The sequence below is a fragment of the Microtus ochrogaster genome, chromosome 10, assembly GCF_000317375.1.
Source record: "Microtus ochrogaster isolate Prairie Vole_2 chromosome 10, MicOch1.0, whole genome shotgun sequence".
In the NCBI taxonomy this organism is placed as follows: Eukaryota; Metazoa; Chordata; class Mammalia; order Rodentia; family Cricetidae; genus Microtus; species Microtus ochrogaster.
The window spans coordinates 68,566,648-68,577,047 of record NC_022016.1 but is presented as its reverse complement, the minus strand read 5'-3'; the positions used below and the strand labels follow the sequence as shown (position 1 = coordinate 68,577,047).

Here is a 10,400-nt window from a genome sequence, read left to right as displayed (position 1 = left end):
CTCTCTCTCTCTCTCTCTCTCTCTCTCTCTCTCTCTCTCTCTCTCCCTTTAAATAGTGAGCTTACGAGAGAATGAATGGATGCCCCTGTCTGTTACATCTTTCTAGTAAGAGACGGATGGAAGAACAAGAGAATAAAAACGAGCAACCCCCAGAATTGAGTTCTGAAGACGGAAATGAAACTGATGGAGGTCAACTCATCTTTAATCCTCTACCAAAGTACTTAAGCAGAAGTGGGGTCCAAACCATCACTGGCTTGTGTGTAAAAAACGCCACAGGATGGTCAGGTGCTAGGCAACACTGGACGCCAGCCGCCCTCACCTAAGACAGGTGTGGGCGGTACCCCTGTTACCATGCCCTATCAGGGTTGTTGTCATAGCAACATCTAACACCAATTTGTCACTAGTGCTGCAAGCTGAGTTTAAGTGGCCACAATGACTGTGAGTTGAGTTTACTTTCATAAAGGCCAGGCTAACACATCTCTGGGGACTTCGGAGAGGGTGGGGAGGGTTTTGAGTAGAGACGGCAGACTTAAAACGCTGGCAACTAAGCCATGGCTACAGACGAACTCTTTCATAGCGGGATTCGATGATGGATCTTGTTTCGAAAGATCAGATTATTCAAATGTGACCATTCTTACTCTGTACAGGGAGGGACGCAGTAGAAGTAATTTATATTCTTGACCATACAGATTGGGGGGGGGGTCGTCCCTGATTTGCTTGGGTTCAGACCTGCAAGGGAGCATGTTGACACAGTCTCTGTCAGCACCCCAGTTCCCCAGCTCAGCTTACGGTAGAAGTAGGCCATGGAGTGGGGGAGGGATGAGGATGTTGGTAGCATCTGGAAAGAACCTAGGACTTTCTGGGTAGTCAAAATAGGGCACGCAGAGTTTGGGCACTGAAGAAGGCATCAGGCTTTGGGCGACTGCAGATGTCACGCTGCCCTTTCTTGCAGTGGAAGAGGCTAGACCACCTAGAAGACGCTCTCTGCACTCACCTTGAGCTGCAAGAGGGGACATGTGCTGGTGGCTGCGGCGATGGATCTGGTGGCGGTAAGCATACACGGCAAGAACCAGTACCATGATACAGCCCATGATCCCTCCGGCCACAGGGCCCACGGGGGCGCTCTTGATCATGTTTAGCGTGATCACCTCGTCACCTTCAGAGGATACAGGAACAGAGGCACCACGTCAAGATCCCCCAAGTGAGGGCGGGAGGTAGGGATGGGGGGAGGGCGGTGAGGTAGGAAGGACCAAAGTGGGATGGGTTGGGGCGGTGAGCTCTGCTGCACTCCCAACTTCGCAGCTACACATGAGAAGGTGGGAGTGGAGGCTTCATGGGATTCCCGGTTCTCAGGTTCTCAAACGTTGGCAACTACACAGAGCCTGAGCACAGATACTTTGAGCATTGCTGCAAAGAGTAAGCAGAGAAAACTGCTTCCACACAGGCGCTGCCTGGTGCTGACGGAATCCTGGCTGCTCTCCGAAGGGGAAACCTCACCTAGCAGAGGAAGACGAGGCGGGCCTCTCTGGGGGACAGATGAACCACCCACTCAAATGAGAGACAGGAAGTACAGTGCGTCTGTGTCTCACAGACCAGGTTGCGGGGTGGGGGGGGCCTCCTTGTAAGCACAGAAAGTAACCTTTAGAGTATCAACTATGTGTCAACTATGCCCCTGCCTGGTTCACTTGTAACACAGCAGCTCAACTCCTCCTCCCCACAGAAGGGATTCTCTCTCTTCAGTCAAGTTAGATGTGAAGATATTAAAAAGCAAGACATAGATGATCCCTAATTTGCGATGATTGCAATCACCTGTCAACTCTGTGACACTATAAAAGCAATAAAGAAATCAGTAGAAGCGACACAGACTTTGGAATCTTGATCTTTCCTTGGGCTTGTGAAATGCAGGATATTCTCTTGATACAGGCTGTGGCAGTTCCTGGCCAGCCATGGGCTCGCAAAGGTTAAATAACCAGCATTGTGTTATTGAACTGTGCTGTTAGGTTATATAACATTCAACAGTCTTAGGCAATAAACACAATTTGACTTTTTTTTTTTTTCCAACCCATGATAGGTTTATGGGGCCATAACTGTATCCCAGGCTGAGAAACATCTACATTAACTAGTGGCTTGAATATGGTGACTCAGTTTGCCAGCTAAGAGTGAGTGAAGACGTGTTACTGATTCTGGGAAGAGACGGAAAAGAAGAGTCTTAATGAGAAATACAGACTCTTTGGTAGTAGTATTGTCAAGGACCTGTGTCCTGATCCCAGGGTCTCATCTCTTTGGGGTATCCCTGCCCCTCCCTAACCTGCTGTCGCAGCCCTGAGTAGCTCTGGTGTCTGCTGAGCCCACTGTCCTCAACAGTGATGCGTGGCAGAAGATGCCTACCCTGTATAGGTGGTAAGGAAAGGGAGGGGAAAGGGACCGCTGTGGGAGGGAACAGCCCGCTGCAGGCCCCACGCTTCCGACAGCTGGGATGCACATTCAAGCGGACTCCGGAGTTCAGTCATGTGGAAATCAGGCCCGAGTTTCTCAGAACAAGCTTTATGGGAATGCATTCCAGGCTTGCAAGATTTGGCAGCGTGGTTGGCTGCTCCTTGCACAGTGTGTGTAGCCAGCTCTGAAGGTGATTATCAGCCCTGGTTTTGTAACTAAGGATGACTGGCCAACGAAGCAGGGGAGCTGGGCAGATTATTAAGATCTTTGTCCCAGTAGACAAGCGGAAGATGGCATTCACGAGTCAAACCAGCGTGGGCTCCTAATCAACATACCGATGGCCCCCATGTCATCCACGTAGGGACTTTTGGCTCCCACGATCCCCCCGAAGCATTCTTTCTGAGGCGCACAGTAGGATTTGTCCAGGTGAGTCTTCCCGTCGCTGTCCACCACACACCACTCGCAATCCAGCACCCCGAAACAGTCCCTGCCGAACAGACGGGGTTTCAGAAAGCTGCGTGGGCAGGAGAGCAGGCCAGCTGGCATTCAGCTGGACCTCAGGGCTCACCTGCTTACTCCTGCTCTGAGCGGCTGTGTGCCAAGTCCCTTTCCTTGTCAAGTGGGGACAGCGGTCATTTACCCGGGGATGGCTACACCGGATGGCCTCTTGGCCACTTGGAAATGAGAGAAGGCCAACGACTCCCTGAATGACCTTACAACCTCCACACGTGGCTTAGTGTGGTCTTGTTCAAAATCATCTCAAGGCATCAAAGGCAGGTAGAGCCTAGGTTTGTTTGCTTTTGGTCTAACATGCCCATGTCATTATTATTTTTTTTTTAAAGGAAGGAAATAACAGTCAAATATATTCAGGAAACAGTCTGTTTAAAAGAGATTTGCTCACTGCTGGTCTCTTAGGCTGGATGCATGGTGATGCTCCGAGAAAATGACCTGGGTGACAGTCTGCCTGCACCCGAATGCAGCATAACAGCCCACGTTAATCAGTTCAAGGGTAGCCCTTTCCTCCACTCAACCAACACAAGGCCAACTGTGATCTCACGTCACCTGATCACATGGCAAACAGCAGCTAGCTTCCCCTTCTCCTATCTGCCATAGCCACAGTTCTATCTTAGTTCAAACCCTCTATGGGGAGCAGCCCACAGCAAGGGACATAGGGTGGTTAGTTCTCAAAACTGCCCTGGAGCAGATTTGCTCTCTATGAATGGAAGTTCTGAAACCTTGTTGGTTGCTGGCTCCAGTTGGGAATCCCAGGAGATCCTACTCCCTTGTAACATCTGCATTTTGCTTATAAAACAAACAAACAACAAAACACTTTCCACCCCACAGCAGAAACCTTAATTTTTTTTTTTAAAGCCTATAGCACAAATGCCAAATCCCTGTAACCAGTGGGAATGGAACATTTAATCCGGGAGACAAAAGGCTTATGGCATAAGACTCATCCTCCCTCTCCCAAAGGCCAGGCAGCAGGAGCTCGGTAGACCTGGGCACTGCTCTCAGGGAGGTCTCTTACCCGCTTTCCAGTCTCTGGTTACACCTGCTGTTGACACACTGGTGCAGGGCATCCTGCAGGCTGGGGTCGATAGCTGTGTATGTCACTGGTTCCTGGTGCACCTCACAGCTTGGGTTTCTATAAAGGAAGCCAGCGTGGAGGTTAGAAGCAATGACACCCATATTCCAAACCCCTAGTCTTAGATAAGGTTAGCAAAATCTAAGGTTTTATTATTTGGACAGCTGGCTTTGCCACTCAGCGAAACCTTGGGCCAATCCATTTAACTACTCAGTTGTTTAATTTGTTTATATTTGTATACAATAGAAATCATATATATGTGCTTCTATGTGCACACCCACACACACTGAAATCATAAACTCTCAACATAACAGGAATGTATAAAACCAAAATGTGTTCAACCTTCTGTGTTTACAATCCTCAACCTTATTTTTCTGGGGTAACATTGTGAATAGGATTTAATGAGGACCCCTTTCAGACACCCTTTTTATGTTTTAACAAATGTATTATATTAATAGACATACACACACAATACCATGTGTTTCCTTTCAGTTCTAGGAGAGGAATCTAGTACAGTCATTAAGAGCTTATCAATAATATTAATAACACCGTTTCATGCATCAGCACAGGTATGTGCACATATGAAAAGCATCTGTATACTTACACAGTTAATTAAAATATTGACTCAAGCCGGGTGGTGGTGGCTCATGCCTTTTAGCCCAGCACTTGGGAGGCAGAGGCAGGCGGATCTCTGTGAGTTCGAGGCCAGCCTGGTCTACAAGAGCTAGTTCCAGGACAGTAACCAAAAAGCTACAGAGAAACCCTGTCTCGGAAAAAACAACAACAACAACAAAACCAAAAATAACCTGACTAAATATGTATAAAGTACTTGACACATGGCAGATATGTAGAAAATACTTGCATGAATCTCCTGTGACTTATTTACTTTTACTCTGTTGGGAGTCTTTCTCTATTACTCTCTTATTTTTTTGAGGCAGGGTCTCTCACTGAATCTAGAGCTCAATGATTTGGCCAGATTGCTCAGCTAGTAAGCCCTTGGGATCTGCCTGTCTGTTCCCTGGATTGCTGGGGCTATAGGCATATGCTACAAGACCTCATGTTTGCGTGAACTTTACCCACCGACCCATCTCAGCGGTCCTCATACGGCTTTAATACAGCATATATACTTTTGGTATTTCACAACATGTATATTTAAACAGCAAATCAGGCATTATTTAAAATTTGGCTTACTGATTATGATTCTTATTAGAACAAAGCACTTTTGTACACTCTTAACCCACAACAAACTTATAGAAAATACCATAGTATAGAGACTATACATATGTGTACATATGTATACAAGAACATATATAAATAACATCCACACACACAAGCGTATATATTTTTTACCTGTTCTCAGCATTTGTGAGGTTGCCAGTGCACTCATTGACCTCCAGGGGGCACTCACAAGGGCATTCACATTCATTTTGTTCCATTCTGAAAGGCAAAACAGAATCACTAGTTAAGAGGTAGGTGCCAACAGGGTATCATACACACACCAGGGAACTGAGATTTAAAAAAGAAAAAAAAAATCCTTTGCCAGTTACACTTGACAGTGAAAATGAAGCTGTGGCCAAAAATTTAAATTGCATTTGGCCTGAATCCGCAGCGTGTGATGGTGTCGTGGGAACAGATACTAAAGGCTTCTGTAAACCTGGACTTCCCTCCTCCCCACCTCTTCTGCCAGTGCCTGGCATCGGTTAAAATGTTAAAGAGTCCATGAATGGAACCCAGCCCACCGGTGGCAGTTGAGACACAGACGGTCCACCATGCTGCAAGCGCAGAAGGCAAGGGAGTCGCAGGTCTCGTTGACTATGCCGACAAACGCGTTGGTGCCTGGGATCCTCGCCAAGCGGTACTTAGAACAGTGGCTGCCATGCACAAGGTTTGTCAAGTCGCCCTGCAGGAGGGAGGAGGAGGGTCAGGACCCACAGACAGCAGTGTGAGACTCGGCCTTCTCAGGCAGAAAAGACAGGATAGCTTGAATTGTGATTACAAAAAGGAGCACACAGCCACTATTCAAGACTTTTAGTATTTTCTAAAGATTCATTTTTATATATGTGTATGTGTGCATGTCTGTGTGCTTTGCAAGAATTTGTGGAAGACGGAATAGGGTGTTGGGGGCCATGGTGCTGGAGTTCCAGGTGGCTGTGAGCTACCTGACATGGCTGCTGAGAACTTGGGACCTCTGGAAGAGCATCGTGAGTTCATGACACTGAGATATCTTTCCAGCCCCTACAGCCACTGTTTAAAATGTGGCCCGGAGACCACCACTTGTTAAAAAATTGCTTTTCTCACTTTGCTGAGAAGAAAAAAAACCTACAGATAATTTTATCAGTCAGATACGATTTCCATTTAGGAGCTGGTATATGTTATGGAAGTCAGCTTCCGGGAACATTTCTTTCGAAGGCAAACATAATTAGCTACAAACCACATGCTTCTTTCCTTTTAACACACCTTTCTGCATCCTAAAATAATATACATAAAAAAACAAAGGTTCTTTAGAGACCAGTTGATTGATTTCCTGCTTCTGCAACATTGAAACTGAACTAAGTATTCTCTCTCTTTATTCCGTAACTGGCAGATGTGATGAGTAGCTTCTAGAAGTGCCACGAAAAACTCAAAGGCTGTACCATGAGGTCGTGCAATAACTGTCTTTCTGCATTTCTATCAAATTCCCCGGGGCAAATTATTCCAAGTCACAATGATGTCCATGTCACTCATCTCTTAATATGTCAACTAAAAATGACCACGGTTGTGGCAGAGTAGGTTCTTAGATTCTGGACAAGTTTTGTCTTGTGTGAAAGACACGCAACAGCTTGGACATACCGTGACATGGCTTATTATGCAAAAAGCTCCATTATCAGCATGTCCCAATTTCATATAGAGTGGAAATTTCAGCTGTTAAGAAATTCTCTATCCCTGACCTGGTGGGATAGTTCAGTGGGAGAAGATACCTGCCACCAAGACTCACAGCCTGAGTTCCATCTGGGGGACCAACATGGCGGAAGGGAAGACCTGACACGTGCAAGTCGTTTCTTATTTGTTTAACTACGCAAAGGTGTGTTGCATTTGTTTAAATATGTAAAGATGTGAGACATTTGTTTAACTACGCAAAGATGTGTTGCTCTTTTTGCCTTGCCTGCCTAAGGTACCTGATTGGTCTAATAAAAAAAACGGAACTGCCAATAGTGCGGGGAGGAGGTATAGGTGGAACTTTCAGGCAAAGAGAGTAAGTAGGAGGAGGAATTTAGGATCAAGGAAGAAGAAAGAAGAGGAGATGGCAGGGAGACACCAGGGGTGAGTCAGCTAGACACAGAGGACACAGGGAAGTAGGACATATAGGAAAAAAGGTAGAATGCCCCAAGGCAAAATGTTGATGAGGAGAAATAGATTAAGTAAAAAGAGCTAGTGTGACAAGCCTAAGCTAAACATTCGTAATTAATAATGTCTTCGTGTCTTTATTTGGGAGCTGGTTGGTGGCCCAAAGAAAATGCCACCTAGAGTTATCCTCTGCCTTCCACACATGTGCTATATGTACATCTGTGTATCCATACAAATGCAGGATGCAATTTTAAATTAAAACTTAAATCAATTAAATTATTCTAATTCCCATTCAACTACAATGTGCTTTTCAGAAATGTTTCTACTCCAGCCTTGTGGTTTTGCCTGCAGAGGACTCTGGAAACCACTGAAGAAATGAACCAGATGCATAGAAAGAGGCAGACTTTTGTATAATAACTATCCCAGCTCTCCTACAACAGTGCTGCTCACAATGGAGCGGGGTGGAGCAGGGTTGAGCAGGGCTCAAGACGATGTGGTGGACGCCATAAAGATTTTCGATTTAATCCAGCACATTAAAATAATTAATTTATTTGTTAACTATTTACTTATTGTTAGAGTATGTTCATCGGTGTCCTGGCTGCATGTATGTCTGTGTGAGGGTGCTAGATCTCCTGAGACAGACAGTCATAGGTAGTTGTGAGCTGCCATGTAGAAGCCGGGTATTGAACCCATCTGGAAGAGCAGACAGTGCTCTTAATTGCTGAGCCATCTCTCTCCAGTCCCCCAATTAGTTTTCAACTGCACATTTAATGACTAACATACATCAATGCCTAGGTAAATTAAAAATTTGCTTCTTGTAAGTTTTCAAATGTTTAGCTCTGTTGCCATGCCCCCATTTTGTTCCTTCCTAGAATCATTCCAAAATGGTTAAGAACAGAGTTAGATATTTAGTCATGTAAACTTTGCAGCAATTCAAATTCCGTAGAATGCTCTCAGCTACAAAAACAAACAAATGCTTTCAGGATGACAGCCACAAAACTCCCCACCTGGTGTGGTGGGAGACCAAGGACTGACTGAGGCTGGCAGCTAAGTCATCGCTAGGAGACAGGAGCACACAGAACCATACAACCTTTGTACAGAGTATGGGAACAGCCCTAAGCAGAAACTTCAAAGGGATAAAGGATGGCTATTCTCAGTCGTCAACTTGCCTACATCTGGAATTAACAAATTAGCTAGAACCCAAAAGACTGGGCACACCTGTGAGGGATTTTTTTTTTCTTAATTAAATCATTTGAAGTGGGAAGACCCACTTCTAAGCTGGATTTATGAGGTGGGAAGATAGACATTCAATCCAGATCTTTGAGGTGAGCAATTCATGTTGAATCCGGGCCACACCTTGATAAAGGACATGGAAGAAGAAAGCTGGCTTGCTCCGCTTGTTGTCCCTAGCAAGTCTATGCCGTCGGTGGTATTAGAGCCTACTTCTGTGGATTCCAGTGTATACTGAAGACAGCCAAGACATCCACCTTAGTGAATTGAACAACTACTGGATTCTTGGACCTTCTATTGGTAGATAGTCATTGTTGGACTAGCTGGACCAAGCCTGTAAGCCATTCTAATCAACTAATAAATCATATATATAGTGGTCTTCAACCTTCCTAACACTATGACCCTTTAACAGTTCCTCATGTTGTAGTGACCCTCAATCATAAAATTATTTTTGTTACTACTTCATAACTGTAATTTTGCTACTGTTATAAATTGTAAGGTACATATCTGATATGTGACTCATGTGATAGGGTCATTGGGCTCCCAAAGGGATCACAACCCACAGGTTGAGAACCACTGCTCTGGGGAATCATAACTAATACAGTTGGCATATTAATCAAAGCAGAGTACCAATCCTGTGACCTTCAGACAGTCCCTGTCCCATCCTGGCTTTCTGTCCTCCAGTTACCATGGTGGGAGCTGTGCTAAGGTCTTTCCCCACTCCTGGGATCCTGTGACTCCAGGGCCATGAAGTAGGCACGGGCATTATTCCATTCACCGTTCATGAAGAAGTGGGAACATGGGCTTACCACCAGGCTGGTATTGAACTTGTAAGATCTCTGCACTGTCCGGTCGCTGAAGCTGTTGCACAGGTTCTTCTTCACAAAGTTCGGGTGGTTCAGGATGTCATTTGCCACCAGGGGCTCCTGTCAAGGCCACAAGACAGAAGACAAGTGTCATTGAACACGCTTCAGGCTGCCCACAGAGTAGAGCTGACCAGCTATGGCCAAAGAATACCTTGTGGGTGATGTGTTGCTGCTCCAGAGGCGCATGGCCTTTGGGGTCAACGAGCGTTGGATGAGCCACCAGATAACCCCTGTCCTCCATTATGAAGCACCTGTACCAAAACAAGTGATGACCTTCATTCGTGAGTGGCTGCCATGCTTTCAAAGAACTCTTGACCGCACTAGCCTTAAAACAAACTTATCTAGACATTTGGGGGACGAAAAAGGAAGGAATCTTGCTAGCCAAGTAGACACCTTTCTCTTGAGGTGATGGACTCTACCTGGCCTCCAGGTTATGGTCAGAGCCACATATTGCTCTGTGGTCACCTGTATAGTTCATAGAGGATATGCCCACCCAATCCAAGTTCGAGGGATGTGAAATTCATTGGAAGGATATTAGAAGAAGGTGGTTTGCTCTTTAGCTCCTTTTTTTTTTAATTTTAAGAGGAAGGAAGCAGAGGAGCATACACAGATACAAACATAAACAAAACACAATGCTTGGTGCATATACAAAGATACTTGCAGGAACACTAAAATTGGCTAGAGCTACTTTAATCAAGACTATGTTCCTCCCCTGAGCATTGGTCCTAGCAGTAGCCAGGGGCCTGGCACGTGCCCATTAAATGCCATTGCAAAATTCAACGGTGGCATGAAGCATGGAGCATAAGACTGAACCGAGAAGCTATTTTTAAAAGCAAGTCTGCTCTGAATCAAGGATCTGCCCTTGCTTTGATCAGACATTTTCTTTTGAAATTCGGGAGGCAAAGTCTCGTGGTTCTGTGAGCCTCTTTCTGGGAAAAATGTAAGAGCGGCAGCCTAAG

At 45.6% G+C, this 10,400-nt stretch overlaps 1 protein-coding gene across 1 annotated transcript in view; it reads right to left on the bottom strand.

The window, feature by feature from the left end:
• Positions 1-10,400, bottom strand: part of Cachd1 (cache domain containing 1) — a 230,692-nt gene that overhangs the window by 10,460 nt on the left and 209,832 nt on the right. Inside the window, exons 18-24 of the mRNA XM_005353462.2 lie at positions 9,593-9,692; positions 9,385-9,501; positions 5,761-5,921; positions 5,372-5,458; positions 3,965-4,081; positions 2,772-2,923; positions 995-1,156 (exon numbers count right to left, since the gene is read on the bottom strand). Of these exons, the coding sequence (XP_005353519.1) occupies positions 995-1,156; positions 2,772-2,923; positions 3,965-4,081; positions 5,372-5,458; positions 5,761-5,921; positions 9,385-9,501; positions 9,593-9,692 (896 nt within the window). The remainder of the gene's footprint in view (positions 1-994; positions 1,157-2,771; positions 2,924-3,964; positions 4,082-5,371; positions 5,459-5,760; positions 5,922-9,384; positions 9,502-9,592; positions 9,693-10,400) is intronic.